Source organism: Balaenoptera borealis (assembly GCF_965194805.1).
Source record: "Balaenoptera borealis genome assembly, chromosome: 2".
NCBI classification, from domain to species: domain Eukaryota; kingdom Metazoa; phylum Chordata; class Mammalia; order Artiodactyla; family Balaenopteridae; genus Balaenoptera; species Balaenoptera borealis.
Window position 1 is genome coordinate 153410027 of NC_138867.1, and position 21652 is coordinate 153431678.

Sequence of the window (21652 nt, forward strand, 5' to 3'; positions counted from 1 at the left end):
CTTCATCATTATCGCAGGTTTGAGAATGTACCATACAGTATTATGTGTCAATCAGAACTTCCCTGTTAATCTGAAATGATTGCATCCTCACTATATAAACCTTTACTTTGCACAGTAGTGACTAAAGCAGATCCCTCTGCGATGTTCCCCCAAGTGACAGTCTTTTAGTCCAGGTTCTTACCTGTTGGCAGAGAAAGAGGCTCACTCAAATGTACCACAGGAGAAACGGGACTTTATACTTCTTTTTTTTAATTTTTATTGGAGTATAGTTGATTTACAGAAACGGGACTTGAATATAAGGGTCTTCAAACAACCTGGAGTCTATGTTTACTCTTCCAAAAGGGCCTTTTCCACCCTCGGTCAACTTCATTAATTTCAGCTCAAGTTCCTCAACTAACTGACCACTAGTTACTGAGGTTTTCATTTCAGATTCTGCAGAGAAGGGATGTGTTTGGTCCAGTTCACTTTTTCAAGCAAACACTCAGGTGGTAGTTCGCTGGCCAGCCCGTGCATTGGCTGCCCTTGGGTCAGGGACACCTTCTAAACCGCGTGGCTCCTTGTCGTGAATCAGATAAAGATGCCTCCTCTAAATGAACCTAGCCTCCTCAGGCCCACAACTTGGTGAGCGGAGTATGGGCTGCATTACACTAGCCCTCTGTGCTGTGAACCACCTGACTGTATGTGATGACTCTGACCCTGGTCCAATTACCTGGGGCTGTCAAGAGCATCATGGGTAGAACTGGTGACCTACTCTAGCCACAGCAGGTGACGGAGCAGGAGATGTCTGTTCCAAGTTACTTCTTCGCTATCACGCACACCCAGCATAGGCAATAAGCAAGTGGTTCCATGATGGGCGCGTCTCGTACAGTGTGTTAGTAAAAAAAAAAAAAAAAGTAAGTCTTTTCTCCCAGTTGCATAAAATCAATAGACGTGCCCTACGTGGTTAAACATAGAGCACGTTAGAGGCTGTTCTTGAATTTGGTGCCATATCATCCACAGGTTCGGCTGGAATGGCCAACAGACCTTGCCATCAACCCCATGGACAACTCCCTGTATGTTCTAGAGAACAACGTCATCCTTCGCATCACCGAGAACCACCAAGTCAGCATCATTGCGGGACGCCCCATGCACTGCCAGGTTCCTGGCATTGACTACTCGCTCAGCAAACTAGCCATTCACTCTGCTCTGGAGTCCGCCAGTGCCATTGCCCTCTCTCACACTGGGGTCCTCTATATCACCGAGACAGACGAGAAGAAGATTAACCGTCTACGCCAGGTAACAACCAATGGGGAGATCTGCCTCTTAGCGGGGGCGGCCTCCGACTGCGACTGCAAAAACGATGTCAATTGCAACTGCTACTCAGGAGATGATGCCTACGCGACTGATGCCGTCTTGAACTCCCCGTCATCCTTAGCTGTAGCTCCCGATGGTACCATCTACGTCGCAGACCTCGGAAATATTCGGATCAGGGCGGTCAGCAAGAACAAGCCCGTTCTGAACGCTTTCAACCAGTATGAGGCTGCCTCCCCCGGAGAACAGGAGTTGTACGTCTTCAACGCCGATGGCATCCACCAGTACACTGTGAGCCTGGTGACGGGGGAGTACTTGTACAATTTCACGTATGGTGCCGACAATGATGTCACTGAGTTGATTGACAATAATGGAAATTCCCTGAAGATCCGTCGGGACAGCAGTGGCATGCCCCGCCACCTTCTCATGCCTGACCACCAGATCATCACTCTCACGGTGGGCACCAATGGAGGTCTCAAAGTCGTGTCCACGCAGAACTTGGAGCTTGGCCTCATGACCTACGATGGGAACACTGGCCTCCTAGCCACCAAGAGTGATGAAACCGGATGGACGACTTTCTATGAGTAAGTAGGTTTTTTAAGTGGTTCCTAAGAATACTCACCCTACCCTCGCTGGCATCAGGACTGGCCGTCCGTGTAGCTTTTAGAGTTGTTTACTCGTGTTGTCTTCCTAACTTGAACGCCCCAGGATACTCCTGTCCCCTGACTCCTAAATGATTTGCACTATTGGGTGTCTGGTGTTGAACATCTCCCCTACAAGAGTTGGGAATGCCTGTTGCCTGCTTGCCATTCCAATTTCAGGATATTGGACACGCACAGCGCCTGAGAGATCAAGTGTTGATTAACTTTGCTGATTATTCATGTTTGCCATGGGTGCGGAAATTAGAAACTAAAAGGCAAGATCCTGGTGGGGCTCCTGTAATTTGCCGATAGGTGCGGCAACACACTTGATTGCACAGACAGGTAGATAAACTCTGAATTTCCTCTTTAGCAGAAGCAGATCAATACAGATAAAGTGCTAGGTATATTAAAAGATGTGAGAGCTGGGCATATTTCCCCTAACAATTATCTCATACTTGATAGTCCCGCTGTTTGTTTTCCCAAAAAGCTGTTTTCCCTCGCTCCTGCAGGCGGTTCTTGGTCCAGCTGCCTGCTGCTGCAGGTATTAACCAGTGGGATGCTGGCGGGAGGAAATTGCTAAGGCATGATTCGCTGGCTGAGACAGGGATGGAATTTCTAAGTATCTGGCTCTCCTTGTTGGTGAAGGATCCGGTTAACCAGTCTATATTTGGAGTCGTTGCTTGCTTTCCGTCTAGCTGCTGCTGCCAGCTGAGAATTTAGTGAGTTGGCAAGGTGTTGTCAAAGACGGAAAGAGGGGCAGGGGAGAGAACAGAAGACCTCGTTGTTGATCGGTTTTACTTTCAGGGATGTGCACTTCCTGTTTGCATTCCGGAGGGTTTGGGAGAATGTAAAGGAAGCTGTTGCCACCTCCTGGAAACTGGCTGCACTGCAGAATTGCTTGCCCTTGCTCCTTCCTTCTTTGGGCCAAGCTGTCTTTCTCAGACTTCTGAAGCACCCTAATATCCTTCAGACCCTGGGGCTTGATCACACTTTACCAGCCAGTGACTCTGTCCCTGAAGGCACCATCTAAGTGCCGTCTTTAGCTCTCACACCAAGTTAGGCTAAAGCTACACTTTAACCCAAACGCCTCCTAGATTCTCATCTTCTCTTCTGGAAGTTGCACCTGAAGACCCAGTGCATTTCAGAGAGAACTGGTGTCACCCTCAGGAGGCCAGTCTGAAGTAGGCCTGACTTAAGAGGCTGTAGTAACAAAGTTCATTCAGACTGAGGTGCATCCTGAGACAGGAACTCTACCTGGGAGAGTATTTTCCAGAAGGGGCCCCTAGCTGAACGAAAACAAGGTTAAGGTTTTTTTTGTTTGGTTTTTTTTTTCTAATGTTCGTTCAGAAGTTACATGGAAGCATAATTTTTTTCTCTCTTGATATGAAGAGCTGCTTTTTTTCCCATACCGTTGAGTTGGTAAATTATCATACGTTCTCCATTGTAGGGGTTCAGTGCGTATGGCTTTCTTGGCCTCCTAAAAAAGACGGTAATTTCTTTCTGTTTTGTGGTATTTTTTACAAATGGTCAGCAAGTTGGTCGTTTAAAAATCAGAGACAAAAAAAAAAAAAAATCAGAGACAGACTCTACTTCCCGTGGGGACCGCAGTAGCCTTAGCGAAAACTTTTGACAAAGGAGTTAAGAGTGATGGACAAAACCACACAGAGGCCTTGGGGCTCTTAGAAAACAATCTGTCCTTCAGTGAGTGCTTGTAAGCACACCTTCCTTCTGCATAGTGCTTTATAGGTAGAGAAGCCTTTCGTCTGCCCACCTGTCACAACGACCTTCTAAGTACAGGTGTGATTATCCTCATTTTATGGATAAAGAAATTGAGGCTCAGAGACGTGAAGCCACCACCACCCCGTCACCCTGGCCCCCAAGGCCACACAGAGAGTCAGTGGTGCAGCAGGACTCAAATCCAGATCTCCAAGTCTCGCGTTCTTTGCGTGACACACCAGTGTCCTGAAGCGGGGCTGTGAGTAGAATTGGGAACTCCTGCCTTCCTTTGGATTCCAAAAGGGAACTCACCTGTCCCAAAAGTTGGGGGAAGGTACAACCCCAAAAGACAAATTCCTCATTGACTCTGGGAGCGGGAGAGAAAGGTGAGGAAAAATAACCCTATTGAATTATCCTGGCCCTATTCGATGGTCAGTCAGTTTCAGAAAGTTCCAGGAAGCCCCAGCCTTGGAATTTAACTTTCCCCAGATGTAGGCCACTGGGTCCTGATAGAAGATGTAGCCTGGTCTAGGTATATCTCTGAGAGAACACAGGTTTTCACAGCTTTCCCCAGAAGACAGCACAGTATACCAGAAAGCTCCTGGATCTTGGAGTCAGGAAGACAAGGATATGAATGCCATATACTTACTTATTGACTTTGGACAAGTTACTTAACCTCTCTGAGCCTCAATGTCCATACATCTGTCAAGTGGGGATAATAATGCAAATCGTATAGGGGCACTGTGACAATTCACTGAGATGATATATTGATACTTTTAGAAATTAGCAAAGCACCTGGCATATAGAAATTCAACAAAGGGTAGATGCTAATGGGATTGAGAGAAACAATTGATTTATCACACCTCTATCTCCATCCGACCCCCTCAGATTCCAAACAACCAATTGCATAGTGCATACAGGAGTCAGGTAGGTGGAGATTCATTTTGGAGAAGCAGAATTGAAGAATGCAGTTTTCACATTTGGTCTTTCCTTACTACTCCGCTTTGAATTTATCCCGCTCTCTCCCCATGCCCCCGTACTTCTGCCCCGCCCCCATCCCCTGCCTGGGCAGAGCCTGCCTTAGTAAACCTGGGGCCCAGAGGAACAGAAAACACATCACCCTCAAGGACAGGCCCTCCAGAAGAGAGAAACTGTAAAGGGCTATTCCAGTCCTGAGCAACTCCTCCCAACCAAGCAACTGGGGAAGGAGTGAATATCGGATCAGAGGGAGGGAGGGAGGGATGGAAGTTGCCTTTCCATGGAGTAGGGTTCAAGAGTTCCTTCCTAGAATAAGCAGGCATTGCAATTCAAGGAGCCTGGAATGGGTCCCTTTAACTGTTACCTTTCTCCCACCTCCTCTTTGTGTTGGAAACTGCCTCACGGAGAGCTTGGCAGGAATGGAGCAGACATGGGAATGCCTTCTGGAAGTTCTGTGGTGTCTGCTAAGTTCTCGGACTGGGGGGGAGAGGCCTGTATTCCTGACAGTCGCAGGACTGTACTTAAAATTACAACCACCACTACACGTGCTCTCTCTTCTCCCGCCTTGATTTTAATCCTTTCCATTTGTCACCATCTGACATACTCTATATATTTGTATTAATTTTTATTGGAGTATAGTTGCTTTACAATGTTGTGCTAGTTTCTGCTGTACAGCAAAGTGAATCAGCTCTACGTGTACATATATTCCCTCTTTTTTTGGATTTCCTTCCCATTTAGGTCACCACAGAGCACTGAGTAGAGTTCTCTGTGCTGTACAGTAGGTTCTCATTAGTTATCTCTTTTATACCTAGTAGCAATAGTGTGTGACATACACTATAGTTTAGACTTCAGTTTATTTTGACTCTCTCCATCTAGCTTGCACACATCATGATGGCAAGGATTTTCGTCCATTTTGTTCCTAGCCGTGTCCCCAGAGCCTTGAACAGTGCCTAGCACATAGTAGGAACTCAGTGAATAGACGTTGAAGAAATGAGTCAGACGCAGCCTCCAGCCCCACATGAGTCAAGGCAGGACTGGTTCCACTGGGTCACTGTGAGGTCCCATTACTGGAACTCATAACTCCTTGCCAGGATGTGCAGACTTATTTGCAAAGAGACCTGAATCTGGAGATACTCCATGGGTATCGGAAGCGGAATCTTCCTTGAAAGTTAAAGAAGATCTACTTTTCTCCCTCTCTCCCCTGAGAGTCTGGTCTCAACCCCAATCCGCTCTTCCCCAAAAGTAGAATCTCCAGTTCCTACTGTTTATCTCACAATGAAGCGCAGCAATCTATACGTTGTAGGTGTCCAGGTAATACAGTGGATTGGAATTAAATCGCTGCCTGGGGCTCCTAGAATACACTCCTCACATTGTCCCTACTTGGCAGCAAGTGTTGGGGACACTAAGCACCCTATATCAATACACGTAGAATTGTTTTTCTTATTTATTGAGGTAAAATTAACATATAACATTATATTAGTTTCAAGGGTACAACATAATGATTCAGTATTTGTATATATTGTGAAATGATCACCACAGTAAGTCTAGTTAACGTCTGTCACCATAGTTACAAAAAAATGTCTTACTTGTGATGAGAACTTTCAGGTTCCACTCTCTTAGCAACTTTCAGATAGGTAATACAGTATTATTAACTATAGTTACCATGCTGTATATTACATCCCCATGACTTTTTATTTTATAACTGAAAATCTGTACCTTTTAAAATTTATTTTATTGACGTATAGGTGATTTACAACGTTGTGTTAATTTCTGCTGTACAGCAAAGTGATTCAGTTTTACATACATATATATATTCTTTTCGATTATGGTTTATCACAGGATATTGAATGTAGTTTCCTGGGCTATACAGTAGGACCTGTTGTTTATCCATCCTATATATAACAGTTTGCATCTGCTAATCCCAAACTCCCAATCCTTCCCTCCCCCACCCAACCTTCCCCTTGGCAACCACAAGTCTGTTCTCCAGGTCTACGAGTCTGTTTCTGTTTCATGGATAGGTCCATTTGTGTCATATTTTAGATTCCACATATAAGTGATATTATTATGTGGTTTTTCTGGCTTACTTAGTATGATAATCTCTAGTTCCATCCATGTTGCTGCAAATGGCATTATTTCATTCTTTTTTTTATGGCCGAGTAGTATTCCACTGTATATATGTACCATATCTTCTTTATCCATTTCTCTGTCGATGGACAGTTAGGTTGCTTCCATGTTTTGGCTATTGTGAATAGTGCTGCTTTGAACATAGGGGTGCATGTATAGTTTTGTCCAGCTATATGCCCAGGAGTGGGATTGCTGGATCATATGGTAACTCTATTTTTAGTTTTTTGAGGAACCTCCGTACTGTTTTCCATAGTGGCTGCACCAATTTACATTCCCACCAACAGTGTAGGAGGGTTCCCTTTTCTCCACACGCATTCCAGCATTTATTGTTTGTAAATTTTTTGGCGATGGCCATTCTGACTGACTGGTGTGAGATGGTACCTCATTGGAGTTTTGATTTGTATTATTTCTCTACTAATTAGCGATGATGAGCATCTTTTTATGTACCTGTTGGCCATCTGTGGGTCTTCTTTGGGAAAATGTCTATACAGATCCTCTGCTTATTTTATAATCAAATTATTTGCATTTTTTGCTATTGAGTTGTATGAATTCTTTATATATTTTGGATATTCTTCCCTTATCAGATAAGTGATTTGCAAATATTTTCTCTCATTCAGTATAGTGCCTTATTTTGTGGATGATTTTCTTTGCTGGGCAAAAGCTTTTTAGTTTGATATAATCCCACTTGTTGGTTTGTGCTTTTATTGCCTTTGCTTTTGTGTCAAATGCAAAACAAACAAACAAAAAAAATCACGAACACTAATGTCACAGAGCTTACCGCCTATATTTACTTCTAGGAGTTTTATGGTTTCAGGTCTTACAGTCAAGTTTTTCATCCCTTTGGGTTAATTTTGTGAGTGAGTGGCATAAGATAGTGTTTCATTCTTTTCCATGTGGCTGTCCAGTTTTCCCAACACCACGTTTTGAAGAGACTGTCCTTTCCCCCATTGTATATTCTAGGCTCCTTTGTCATAAGTTAATTGACCATGTATGTGTGGGTTTATATCTGGGCTCTCGATTCTGTTCCATTGGTCTGTGTGGCTGTTTTTTATTCCAGTGCCACACCAGATGAAATCAGGGAGCCTGATGCCTCTGGCTTTGTGCTTTCTTAAGGTTACGTTGGATATCTATCTGTGGTTCCATACAAATTTTAGGAGTGTTTGTTTGTTTGTTCTATTTCTGTGAAGAATGCCATATAGGGAATTGCTTTGAGTAATATGGACAATTCTTCCAATCCATAAGCATGGCCTATCTATCTATCTTTTCATTTATTTGTGTATTCTTTGAGTTCTTTCATCAGTGTCTTATAACAGTGTACAGGCCTTTTGCCCCTTGGTTAACTTTATTCCTAGGTATTTTATTCTTTTTTTGATGCAATTAATTATAAATGGTTTTTAAAAATTTCTCTTTCTGGTAGCTTATTAGTATATAGAAACACAACAGATTTTTTATATATTGATTTTGTATCCTGCAGCTTTTACTGAGTTTATTTATTCCAACAGATTTTTGGGTGAAGTTTTTAGGGTTTTCTCTATGTTGTCATATACAAATAATGACAGTTTAACTTCTGCCTTTCTAATTTGGATGCCTTTTTTCCCTTGCCTAATTGCTCTGGATAAGACTTCCAATACTATGTTGAATACAGTGGCATCCTTTGTCTTGTTCCTGATCTTAGAGGAAAAACTGTCAGCTTTTTACCATTGCATATGATGTTAGCTGTGGGCTTTTAGTATGCTGAGGTATGTTCCCTCTATACCCATGTTGTTGAGAGTTTTTCTCGTAAATTTTGTCTAATTTTTTCTGCATCTATTCAGATGATGATAATACGGTTTGTTCCTTCATTTTGTTAATGTGGTATTTCACATTGATTGATTTGCTGATGTGAACCATCCTTGCATTCCCTAGAATAAATCCCACTTAATTATGGTGTATGAGCCTTTTAATGTACTGTTGAATTCGGTTTGCTAATATTTTGTTTGTTGAGGATTCTTGCATTTATGTTGTTTAGAGAGAGAGAGACATTGGCTTGTAATTTTCTTTTCTTGCAGTGTCCCTAGCTGATTTTGGTATCAGGGTAATGCTGGCCTTGTAAAATGACTTTGGAGTGTTCCCTCCCCTTTATTTTTTGGAAGAGTTTGAAAATAATTGGTATTATTAATTAATTCTTCTTCTTTGAATGTTTAGCAGAATTCAGCAGTGAAGCCGAGTGAGCCTGGATTTTGTTTTGTTTGCTTGGTGGGAGGTTTTTGATTCCTGATTCAATCTCCTTACTAGTAATTGGTCTGTTCAGATTTTATTTGTTCATTATTCAGTCCTCTTTAATTTGTGGAACACAAATTAAAGAAAGAGCATAAAGCTGAGCATAAAGTTGCTGTTCTCACTAACTAACTTGGGAAAACATAATTAATTAAGTACCCCCTGCCTAAGGTGAAATGTATGTTTTCAGGTGTATCTATCAATCAGTGGGTAGTGTGGGTAGTAGAAAAAAGCATCACCGTTTCTCAGGGCAGGCTGGAGTTTTGATGATTGATTGTGACGAGGAGCCCCAGCGTGCTTCACCACCTGGCCACCCCACCTTCCCGTTTCTCTTTCTCTGGCACCATGAGTGAGTCTGTCCCTTGTGTGGTTCTGAGTGTTGGGGAAGCCTTCAGTCCCAGGAACTGTGTTTCTAACCGTGTGTCTGTTCTCCAGCTATGACCACGAGGGCCGCCTAACCAATGTGACACGCCCCACAGGGGTGGTGACCAGCCTACACCGGGAAATGGAGAAATCCATCACCATTGACATTGAGAACTCCAACCGTGACGACGATGTCACTGTCATTACCAACCTGTCTTCTGTGGAGGCCTCCTACACAGTGGTACAAGGTAAGCCCCTCACCTACCACCACACCTCACCCCGAGACTCAGCCAAGGCCAGAGGCAGGTGTGAGTTACCAAGCCTGGGAGGACTTCCAGAGACCTCCCACCCCTCAGCTTGCTGTTTTAGTCCATAGCAGACTAACTCTACAAGAGGTCAGTCTTGTAGAAAAGGACTTAATCAGATGCAGGAGAATGTCATCGATACCAAACCAAATGGCTGGATATTTGGAAATGTCTACGTATTTATGTGAAAACCTTCATCCCTCTGTACTCTGCCCCCACCTCTCCATCACCAGCACTCCCTACCAACCCAACACACACAGTTACCTTCTCAAAGGTGGTTTTAGTCTCTTGAGCCCACCTTTTTTTTGGTCCCATTCTGATTCTCCCTTTCTTCCAAGCGTTTGTGTGATGAGTGGGTTGTTTGTTACAGTCACAGAGCCCTTTAGCAGTCCCTTGCCAAGACCTCAAAGGTTTCTGACCACCTCGTGGTTACTCTTGCTGTTCGACATGACATACAGTCCAGGACAAGTGCACAGACTGGCAAGAAAAGGAATTGTGCAGGTAATGAAGATAATAAATGTCGGTGGGCTAGCCCACTGGCCGAGGATAAACGTGTCCTCTCGGTAGATAAATGGTGTCATTGCTGGACTATTTATCCCACGACAGAGCCTGTTTCCATGACTCTATTTCTGCTCTGCCAGATGATTAATGATGTAGATTTTGTCCTTCTGCACGATGGCTGCGGTCGTGACCGGTGCGCACTACCCCAAAAGCCAGCACCTCAGAGGCCAGCCCAGCTGGACTCCTCTGCCCAAATAATCAGGAAGCATCGTATCTATAAAAGGAGTCTCCGACTCACATTTCCTACCTGGAACTTTTCGATAAAGGAAAAGGTCAGAAGTCTGACTGACTAGCGTAGATTCCATTTGGGAAGACACGCATGTTATCAGCACCCACTGGCTCGGTCTCCCTCGTGCTAGTTGAGTCTCTTCAGATTCCTCTGGAGTGGAGATGGCATCACAGTGGAGTCAGCAGCAAATGCATGAGGGGCAGGAAGGTTGCTTTTTCTCTTTGTTTTCTCAAAGAATCCTAGACTTGATTTGCAGTGGAGCTGACCTACCTATGGTAGACCATCAGCCTCTAGATGGTAGGCGAAAGGAGAAAAAAAAATTTTTTTAAGTAGTTTTCCTTTATTTTGTTCCATTTAAGCTAAAATATATATGTTAAAGATCAGGGATTTGATTGACACGAATTGTGTAGGCAAGAGGCGTCTTTAAATGTACTATTCATAGTCTTCCGTGAGTAAAAGAAAAATATCACAGCATAATTATTTCTGGAGTGCCACATATTAATAATGTTTTTCTTTCTGTGGATCAGTGGCATCTCTGCTACTCACCTTAACATTGCGTGTGTGCTAATTGAAGGCAGCCTTACACTGACAGCTGCAAAGTACCATGGAAACCTATAAAAATAGGGGTTCTGTTCTCTCGTGACTAACAGAGTGGATAATTTATTTCCCTCTCCCCGCCCCCCACTTACATTTCTCCAGATCAAGTGCGGAACAGCTACCAGCTCTGCAACAACGGTACCCTGCGGGTCATGTACGCCAACGGGATGGGCGTCAGCTTCCACAGCGAGCCCCACGTCCTAGCGGGCACCGTCACCCCCACCATTGGGCGCTGCAACATCTCTCTGCCCATGGAGAATGGCCTGAACTCCATCGAGTGGCGCCTAAGAAAGGAACAGATTAAAGGCAAAGTTACCATCTTTGGCAGGAAGCTCCGGGTAAGTCGTTCCACCCAACTTGTCCCCACAAAGTGGTAGGGGACACCCCCTTTCCTCCAGAGCTGAGGCCATCTCCCACTTCCCAAGCCTCCATTGCGCCTTTCTGTCTTCCCTGGAAGAGACACGTGAGCCACATCCCGCTGGGACTCAGACCTCGGGGAGAACGTTCTGCATTTCCTAGGACTAGAAAAGCTGGGGACTTACTTACCTTACGCTATAAGCAGAGATCCCTCTGGTCTTCTTTTCACACTCGCTATCTTCTCTGTCAGCTTTCACTGTTTGTTTGCCCAACTCAACAAATGAATTGGTGCCCATGGCTACTGTGTGGTTTTGGTTTGCTAAATACTGAAAGTTTTATAATGTGCTGTTTACGCTCCAGGAGTGGACAGTCCGGTAGAATGTATAAACCTCAGGATAATCCGATGGGTTAAGTGAGTAGAGAGAGGAACATCCAGGGCTTGGTGGGATCACGGAGGAGGCGCTACTATCCAGCCTGCAGGCATCAGGGAAGGCTTCCTAAGAGGAAGTAACAAGCAAACTGCAGCAGGAAGTTTTAACCAACTCTAGCTTCCCCAGACTAGGTAACTTACCCACAAGTTACAACTTTAAAAACCAATATATAACAACATTTATTGAGGACTTCTTTTATGATGAGAGGACGACGTTAAATGCTTTACTTGTATTATCTTACTTTCAAGAGCCCTGCGGGAGTAGGTGTTATTATCTCCCTTTTTCCGATGAGGAAACAGAGGCTCTGGGACACTAAATAACCGGTCCAAGGGTACAGCGGCTAGCAAACAAACAGCAAAGCCAGGACTCAGCCCCAGTTCTGTCTGTCTGTCTGTCTCACTTGCCAGGATTCTTAACCAGCAGGCCTCACAGCTAGCTTCCTGATTAGAGCAACAGTCATCCAGATAATCTGGTTCCTGCTCTGTTCACTCACGTGGCATCAGAGGGACTGGTTCTTACCATCAGGCTCTCCCTCGCACTGGGGAGAAGCCTCGGGATCTCCGTCAAAGTCAAAGTCAGCACCTGTTTACTGAACACCTAACTAGGAGCCAGGCACTGTGCTATGCGCTGGAGCTACGTGGCACAACAGGGGCCGCAGATAAGATGTCAACTAACAGAGAAGATCATTGCAGATTGAGATACTCACCAGGAAGACGGTAAACAATGCGATGCAGGGTTTAACACATGCTTGGCTTTGGAATTCCTGAGATTAGAAGGCTCACCCTCAACAAAACCTGGGTCATAACTTCTGCCGTGTTATTGGGTTGAAATCCAGCCAGCCCAAGTGACCTCCCTGCAGAGCCAGGCCACTCCACATTAAGATTCCACCCTCGCCTTTGTCTAGTTGGAGTTTAATTCTCCACATTAGGTTATCAGCAGTCTCCCATGTTTTTCTTCCTCTGCTGGTATCTGCAGAGTTGCAAGCTGCAGTATCTTCCTAAAGACAAAAATGAAATGAGATTAGTAGCTAAATCCTTAATGACTGGATTTCAGGGCTGTATAATTGATTTTTGATACACTGCACCATAGAAGTTGATTAGAAATAGTAATCGTGCCTTTTCTCTGATAAATCAGTGATGCGTTTTGACTAAAAGTTTTCAAAATAAAGATAAATGCAGCCCTAAACTAAAATGGCTATAATCTGAACTCTGAATATTAAAAATCGTAATAATGGTACTCACTCATGGTAATTAGCAGAAGTTAGGCGCGCAAGTCTCATAACTGAATTTCTGCCAGGGTTAGATTTGCTGGCATCATGTTTATGCAAATCGAAACACAGCTTTATCTATCAACACCTCAACATTTAATTGTCTGGTGTTAGTTCCTGTAACAATAATCACATATCCATTTAGCTCTCTTAAATGAAAATCACTATGAGATTATAACAGGTTGAGTGGACTGAAAATGTAATTTGAAAATGAGGGAGAAAGCCTGGAATTTATTTGCATCTCATTTATTTTAATTCAATTCATAAATCGTTTAGTGAATGAAATAAAAAGCAACTCCTGGAAATTGCCAGGGAGCAGGTGGGAGAAGGTAGAGAGGGAAAGTAGAGTGTCACATGTGAGTCGTGTGACGTGAGCTATCCCAGAGGCCAGGATTTCAAGGGAAGGGGTACATCATTGTATCAGTCAGGAGAGGATGGGGTGTGATCGGTTAACAAATGTGAACAAATAAGCCCTGAAATCAGGGCTTAATGAGCAGAGCTAGACGTGGCAGGCATCACTGCCATCCTCCCTGGTGAGAACACAGTGGGGTGACTTCAACTTAACTGCAAGGAAGCCCAGGAAATGGTGTCTTTCTGCATGCCTAAGAAGACAATGAAAGGAGATTTGGTGACCACGTAGCAGGGTCCCTGCCATCCCGATCAGGGCTGAGGGCTGCTTCACAGAAGACCTGGAATCAGCTCTACAGAGCAGTAGGAATTAGCCAGGCAAAGATATCAGCAAGGGGTGATCACACGGAGTGTCGCCTGTAAAAAGGCAGAGAGGTCCAAAAGAAAAGGAAGGTCATTTCAGAAAACTAACTCAGTGTGGCCAGAGAGGTGGGAAGGGCATATTTTGCTAGGCTGGCATTTATCCTGAGGACAGTGGCGGGGCTGTTCCAGGGTTTGGTTAGCAGAGCGACGTGTTGGGATTTGTCACATTAGAAAGACCTCTCAGGCTTCCTCGGGTGCAGAGGAAGATAGATGAGACGGGGACAGGATAGGAGGAGAGGGGTAATCCAAACAAGAAACGAAATCATTAGCAGAGAAGACAGAGGGACATCTGAGAGCTACTTAGCACACACAATTAACAGGATTTGGCAGCTAGCAGGGTTGCTGTGTCATGCTCACCTTTTAAGGGGCCCCTTCCATGATCACGTAGACTGGGAAGCCGAGTAGCCCTTCAGGGGCTGGCCTGCCAGGCTCTGTGGAGGAAAGAGGCAGGGAACTGAACCCCAAGACAGAGATGTGAGATTCTGACAGCCCCAGTGCTGCCACTTGCAACGGGGAAGAAACTGAATGAACTTGCAGGTGCAGCCATTGAACCAGCACCATGTAATTGTTGCTCCCCACCCCCGTGGATAACAAGGGATTTGGAGAGCATCTCTGGTGTGGTAACTGAGGGTCTCGTGCATTGAAGCAAATCGCCTGACCTTTCCCAGGGACTGGCAAGCTCCTGGCAGTCTGGCCAGTTGAGTGACGTGAGGGCTTAAGGTTCTGAGCACCCCTGGAGTTTACCGAAAATCTCGGTGAAGATATTACCATAGAACGGTACCCAGTGAAACTAGGTACCCCTTCTTCCAGCATTCCAGCCAAGGGCACCTCTCAGGTGAGGAACGCGTCAGCAGCTCTTACATAAAGGCTGGTGAAAAGTAAAATGGTGGGTGGATGGACCGTGGCCACCCCCTTCCACCAAAATCTTTATGGCTTTGTTGCTTTGGCAAAATCTCGAGTGGTTGTCCGTGCCCAGACTCAAAGTAGGGAAGGTCTTCATTATGCCTCCCAAGGATTTCTCCAGGAATCTCACTTGAAAGAGTCCCCCTCCCTCAGGCCCTCACCACCCACCACTCTTTCCTGTTTCCTCTGGCCTTTAAAAAACTCACAAAGCTGTTCCATCAGGGTACCTGTAAGCTCCATGAGCACGAGGCCCATCTCACCGCTGTATCCCTGGTGACAAATGCCATGGGATGGGCATTCAGACAGTGGGTGACAAAGGAAGGTATGATGACCATGCCCCCTTCTAAGGCGCCTCCTTGGAACATGCTTAGTGCATAAATTCCTCCGTATCGGTCAGGGATAACTTCCACTGCAAGAGACAGGAAGTGCACTCAAATTAGCTCAATTAAAAAGGGCATGCGTTGTCTTGCCTCACGGGCCCCTACCAGAGAGGAGCTAGCCTTAGCCACTTCACCAGCTCAAATGATATCATCAGGTTGACATCCTTCTCTCGGCCCCCTTCCATCTCTTAGCAATGTTTCCCTTGACACTTTTAGCCTAATTTACCCCTACATTCGACTGGTGACCTCTTCACCCTGGGAGTCAGGCAGACTTGGCTAAAGATGACTCCAGGCTGATATACCAGTTCAGCTTAGTGACCCAGGGGGAAGAGGAGGCAATCTCTTACAGAATTAAAATCTAAAATCCCTTGGAAGAACTCTGAATGGCCTGGCACAGATGGAATGGCAGTCACACCCCTGGGCCAATCACTGGTCAGGCAGGTGGGGGCCTGTGATTGGATGGGTCACACGTGAACACGTGTCTCTTGTGACGGACATCTCAGTAAAAACTCCTAGATGGGGAAAACTTAGAGGAAGGGGGTGCTACACCCAAAGAAGGAAGAGATGGTTAAATCACACTCATACACACCCAGGTATATTCTTCATCCTCCCTCCCTCCAAAGCCTAATCATAAAGCAAACTTCTGGTCCTGAGGACCTCTTAATGCATTAATGCTCCTCCCCTCCAGCAAGACTTTTTTCTAGACTTTTGGAAGAGAGAACTGAAACCACCTCCTCCTGTTAAAATTTAAAACTTCTGCTCTTTCCTAAGATGGGTTTAGTGCACGATTCTCTCTGATAAGGAAGGCATATAACCACCCTCTAGGATATTTCCTCCTGATTATGATTTACATAGAGATTGCAAAAGCAAGAAACAGCTACATGTGTAGGTAGCAGAACAAAAGGAAAATTGCTTCCCAGATAATCTTCCATCATGATATTGGTATTAGTGTTATTAGTATTCCAGGAAGTGGGAGTTAGTAATTTTGTTTTGGTTTCTGTATGATTAATATGACATTGCAATTACACGTTGGCTTGTGTAACTTTTACTTTTGTGGCAAATGACAGTGACGCAGGAACAAGGTGGGAGGCGGGTGTGCATGTGTGCCTGTGAACACACGCACGTGAACTCAGTTCTGCACGGAACCCACTCAGGTAGGTCTGTTAACATATGCAGTCATCACAAGAGCCTGAATTTTATCAGCCCTTCCTGCCACAGTGCATTCATTCTACACCAACCAACGTTTTATTTTTTCAAACACCTATTCCGTTCCTGGCACTGTACAAGGCACTGAGTGTATGTTAGTGGACAGACAAGACACTGAATTCTGAGCAGTGCTCGTGCAGGCAGAACTTGCTATAAATGTAATATTAGCTTAAATAATATATAATTGGAAGGGTAAGCCTCTGCAAAATATATTCAACAAGGTATCCCCCAAGCAAACATTACTTTCGGATGACTTGCTTGCTGTTTTGATTGGTGCGATGGAAAAGTGGAAAGACCCTCATGGAGCTTTATGCCGTAGCGAGGGGAAACAGATAATAATCAAATAAGTAACAGGGCTTCCCTGGTGGCGCAGTGGTTGAGAATCTGCCTGCCAATGCAGGGGACAGGGGTTCGAGCCCTGGTCTGGGAAGATCCCACATGCCGCAGAGCAGCTGGGCCCGTGAGCCACAATTACTGAGCCTGCGCGTCTGGAGCCTGTGCTCCACCACAAGAGAGGCTGCGATAGTGAGAGGCCCGCGCACCGCGATGAAGAGTGGCCCCCGCTTGCCACAATTAGAGAAAGCCCTCGCACAGAAATGAAGACCCAACACAGCCATAAATAAAATAAATAAATTAATTTAAAAAAAAAATAAGTTACAAATAGTGTAAAGAAATGGTAATGGGTGCTCTGGAAAAAGAAAAAAATGGTTGAGATAACAGGGAATGTCTGATTTAGGTTAAGCCTGCTCTAGGAAGATGACATCTGGGCTGAGAACTGAATGAAGAGTAGGAAAGTTTCAGGAATGGAATGGCAAGAAAGCCTTCTGTGCTAAGGTACCAGCATGCGCAAAGGCCCTGAGGCAGAACGTGAGCCAGTGTAGCTGGAGCAGACTAGCTGGGGGGTGGTGAGGTCAATGGATTGGGGCCTGACTGGTGCTGCTAAGGATCTTAGAAACATAGACGTCCTCCCCAGATGTACCCACTGTTGAACACAAAGGAACATTCATCTGCAGGCTGGACTGCCTTCCCTGCTTCTGAGAGGCTAGGAGACACACAACATACTTGACTTCTACAAGTTCAGGTTGCAGAATGACAAGTCCAAGTCCGTTCAGGTCGTCTGGGCTGAGGCTCCATATCAGACACCCCTCCTCTCTGCCACATCCCTGCCCACGGACCGCCTGCCCCCGCTAGAACACTCCCACAGCATCGGAAGTGAGGTTCTCTGCCTGGGCAGGGCCCTTGCTTACCACCCGAGCTTTCACCTGCTGACCGCCCCCTCTGGAATATTCTCCCTGACTCATCTCCTGCCCTCACCTGTGAAGTCTCATACTTTGGGCCCCAGTGAGGCAGCAGTTCCTCTGGGAAACTGGCCTCGTCCGTCCAGTTCTGGCTCCGTGTCCCTCCTCCGTTCCCGTAGTGCCTTCCTCTGTTTACTCATCACCACACGAATGTTTTTCATTGTTGGTTCATGTGTCTTTATCCTGCTCTGACCTGTAAGGTCATGAGGTCAGGGGCCCTAACTGTCCTGCTCTAGTTTAAATATTGATCACATTAACAAGCACAGAGTAGGTGCTCAGTCAATGCTGAATGAGTGGATGTGATTTTAAGTTGACATCATGAAAATCCTCTCCCTCCAACCTCTGTCTATTAATTCCAGGTCTCGGGGGTTCCTCCCAGAATGACTCCAATTGCTCTTTAGAATGAAGGAAGCCTTTCAGATACTTGGAAGTCACAAATGTCCTGCTCACATTTTCTCATCTCAGTTTTTCATGTTAGAGCTTAGATCATCAGAGCTGCCAGCGTGCTTATACTCGGTCTGATTCAACCCCCTTACTCACAAATGTTTGAGCACCAAGCACATTCCAAAATAATAGAGACACTAAGAAAAATAAGATGAAGTCTCTACCCACTAGGAGCTCACAGGCTCATGACAGATAAGGAAACTGAGGCATGACCAGTGAAAGTTCTGCTTTGTAATGACAAAACTGATCAGTGTTAAAACTGCAACTCAAATTCAGGTCTCTCCACCTTTCTACCTCACCGCCATCCAAAACAGCATATCATCCAAAAATCATGTTTGCTTGGGGAATACATTACTTAATGTGTTTGCAGAGGCTTACCCTTCTAATTATGCATTATTTAAGCTAATATTAAATTTATAGCAAGTTGTTATATCTGCTCCAGCCCTGATCCCATCATAGCATGGAGTCTTGTCTGGGAGCTGCTTTTTAAATCCCAGAGGTCTGACCCAGAAAGGAAATGAAGATGTCATCTAGGCCAGGCTTTTCCTCCGGGTGGGTGAATAACTAAACTCTCCAAGCGGGGAGTTCCGCTTTTCAGCATTGCCAGACATGGAGACTCTCTTGCCCTCCCTCACTAATCTTTTCTGGGTTTCCCAGACGCGAAGTGGGATGGGCAAGGGATTCTGCTGTAAGTCTAACTGAGGTCTCTCCTGCTGTGCTACAGCGCCATTTCCAGGAGGGGATCCAGCCCAGTGTTAACTTCCTCTTTCCAGTTTCTCGATTCGCCAGCTCCCGACATTGCCCCCTCAAGCTAAGTTAGAGTCACCAGTTATAGGCCCAGCAGGGCCATTTTAATGACAGCGTTTCCTTTTCTCAGGGTGTTTTTTTTACAAGGCTCCTGTGACAGGCGTGTGCCTGGAGAGATCAAAACATTCTGGAGGGAGATTCCACATTGGGAAACTACTTCCCAAAGTCTGCCCTCTGCAAAAATAAAAACCATGCTAAATAGCTGAGTTTTATTAACTGGGGAAGCCAGGCTGAGGAAAATGCCCAATGATTAAAAATAATGGCTTCCTTACAAACACAAAATTGTATTAATTTAAAAACTGGTTTCTCTATCACTGAATACCTACTGAGCTGGCTGGGAAGGGAATTGTGCTGATCCTGGCAGTGAAAATAATTCAAAATAACTTTTATGTTCTCCAGGAAGCCTGAAGGTTAATTTAAATATTTTTAGGTGGAATTCGGAATAAGAGAACAGTGTGGCTAAATGAAAGCTCCTGCACACTCTGAAGTCGGGGGCAGGTGCCTATGAAGAGATGAGCATGCCTGTCAGACCCTCCAAGATCTCGAACCCCGTAGCCCAGGCACCTCCCCTTTAATAAAGGGACCCTCACAATTAAAGATATTTGACTAGATTATATGGCTGGCCTGAACTCCTTGACTCAGCTTCCAGTGAATTTATTATATTTAAGTATTAGAAGGATCAGGCATTTTTATAGAAATTACGTATTTCAAAAGTTAACTCGGCGACATCACCAAGATGGGAACATAGGTCATCCCTGACTTTGCCCTCATAAGCACAGCAGCTAACAAGGATTCATGGACAGGAAACCACCAAGAGCATCCTAGAACACAGGGTGAGGCTGAGCCAACCCCCCCACCCCACCATCCCCCCACGCCTTGTACCACAGAGATCAAGACATGTGTATCAGAAGGGTAACAGGAGCAGCTGCACGCTGACTGCATTGCCCCTCCACCAGGCCAACACAGCTCCACTAGTGGGAAGAGAGAGCACGTGGGCGACATCTGGGACCCCCCAGCATTGTGAGCTGCTTTGTGAGAGTGGCTACTCCTGTATCACCCCACAGGGACTGCAGGAGAATCTGCGGGGCTCAACCACTGGGAAGCTGATCCTGATGGAGAAAGGGGGAAGGGCTTGCAACAACCAGCACTCAGATCTCGGTAGACCGAGTCCCTCCCTGCAGCGCCCAGGTAGTAATCCCAACCAGCAGCTTTGCTCAGCTGCAGAACCAAGTCAGTCTGAGCAGGGAACTTGGCAGGGTGCAAGCCAGGTCCTCAAACGAGGAGTTTTGCCAGCTCTGGAGGCTGATCTGCCCACTTCCCCCTCCAAGGCATAGAAACCCAGTAATGCTCAAGCCAGGAAGCAGACAGGCAGAGCTGATTGCCCCAGAGCAAAGTCAGTACCAGGCATGGAGGGTTCCCCTGATATGCCCAGACAGGGGGAGTTCATTCACAGCCCCATTGCTGCTAAGTGTAGCTCTCAGCCCCTTCCAACCAGAAAGCCTGTTCAGAAAATTTGGGAGATGCCTGAAATGGACCCTCCTGCCCCACCCAGGCGTGGGAGCGGATCATAGGCCTACCAGCTGCTGAGTGTGTCTCCCCACCCTGACTGGCCAGGGGGACTGGTGGGAACACGTAGAGGCTGTATAGCACAGCAAGCTCGAACAGAGAGGTGGGCAGGCAGAGCTGATAGCCTGCAGAGCAAAGCCAGTGGCCCTATTTGGCCAGGGAACTTGGGGCAAGGGTTGGTTTGAATCAAGATCACAAACAAATAGCCTTACAAACCTTGGAGCTAGTCTTTCCACTGCACGCAAGCAGGGAAACTAATTTGTAGCCCCACTCGTTGCTGACTATAGGCTTCAGCCCACCCGACCAAGGAACCCAACCACAGCACATGGGAAGCTGTGTAGCCCATCCATCTGCCCTGCTTACAGTGGCACTTGAACAGAGAGCACAGTCCGTGGCTTTTCCCATCTGCAGAGCAAAACCTGTAGCCCCCGTCTGGAGAGGGAATTCAGTATACACTCCTCCCAAATTCAAGTCCTGAAACAAGCCATGCAGACCCTGGATTCCATTCTGCTGCCCCACTAGGGCAGGGCAGATACCTACTGCTAAGTACAGTACCCAGGCCCAAAGGTCTAGTAAGCCTGACCAGAGAACCCAGGCAACTGCAGAGCCCATCCTACAGCCTCACTTAGGCAGGGAACCAAGACAAGAGTCCTATCCAACTGTTCTCAGTCAGCAGCACACCCCCCCACCCCTGCCCTCAGAGCTCAGGCAGTTGCCTCATCCAAAAATAGACCCTGATAGCAAGCCCCACCTGCTCAAGGTCGTTATCAGCAGACAGTTGCAGAAACTAAAACTGAGCTAACTGGTGAAGAATTCTCTCTACCAAAGCAAACCTGCAAAGTCTAGAAGAGAGACCACTTACTCAAATGCACGGATACCAACGTAAGGAATGAAAGCTCATGAAAAATCAGGGAAATATGACACCACCAAAGGAAACTAAGAGAACTTCAGTAACTGACCCTACTTAAATGAGTATCTATGAACTGTCAGCCAAAGAATTCAAAATAGTCCTCTTAAAGAACTTTAGTGAACTGCAAGAACACACAGACAAATGAAATTAGGAAAACAATTCATGAACATGACAAGAAGTTGAACAAAAATAAAAACCATGAAAAAAATTCTAGAGCTGAAAAATACAATAACTAAACTGAAGAATTCAATA

At 45.6% G+C, this 21652-nt stretch overlaps 1 protein-coding gene and 1 long non-coding RNA gene across 16 annotated transcripts in view; one reads left to right on the forward strand and one right to left on the reverse strand.

Annotated features, from left to right (window-relative positions):
• The window catches only part of TENM2 (teneurin transmembrane protein 2), a 590108-nt gene that overhangs the window by 522537 nt on the left and 45919 nt on the right, over positions 1-21652 (forward strand). For all 14 annotated transcript variants that reach the window (XM_082378741.1, XM_082378737.1, XM_082378738.1 and 11 more), the window contains 3 exons: positions 1000-1874; positions 9441-9616; positions 11163-11398. In XM_082378741.1, coding sequence (XP_082234867.1) covers positions 1000-1874; positions 9441-9616; positions 11163-11398 — 1287 coding nt within the window. The remainder of the gene's footprint in view (positions 1-999; positions 1875-9440; positions 9617-11162; positions 11399-21652) is intronic.
• Positions 11257-21652, reverse strand: part of LOC309622721 — a 74649-nt gene continuing 64253 nt past the window's right edge. Inside the window, exons 4-8 of one of the 2 annotated variants that reach the window (XR_014241067.1) lie at positions 15017-15198; positions 14244-14317; positions 13090-13232; positions 11607-12845; positions 11257-11344 (exon numbers count right to left, since the gene is read on the reverse strand). This is a non-coding gene — a long non-coding RNA (uncharacterized lncRNA). Of the gene's footprint in view, positions 11345-11606; positions 12846-13089; positions 14318-15016; positions 15199-21652 lie in introns of both variants that reach the window. The other variant, XR_014241068.1, reaches the window with a different exon arrangement.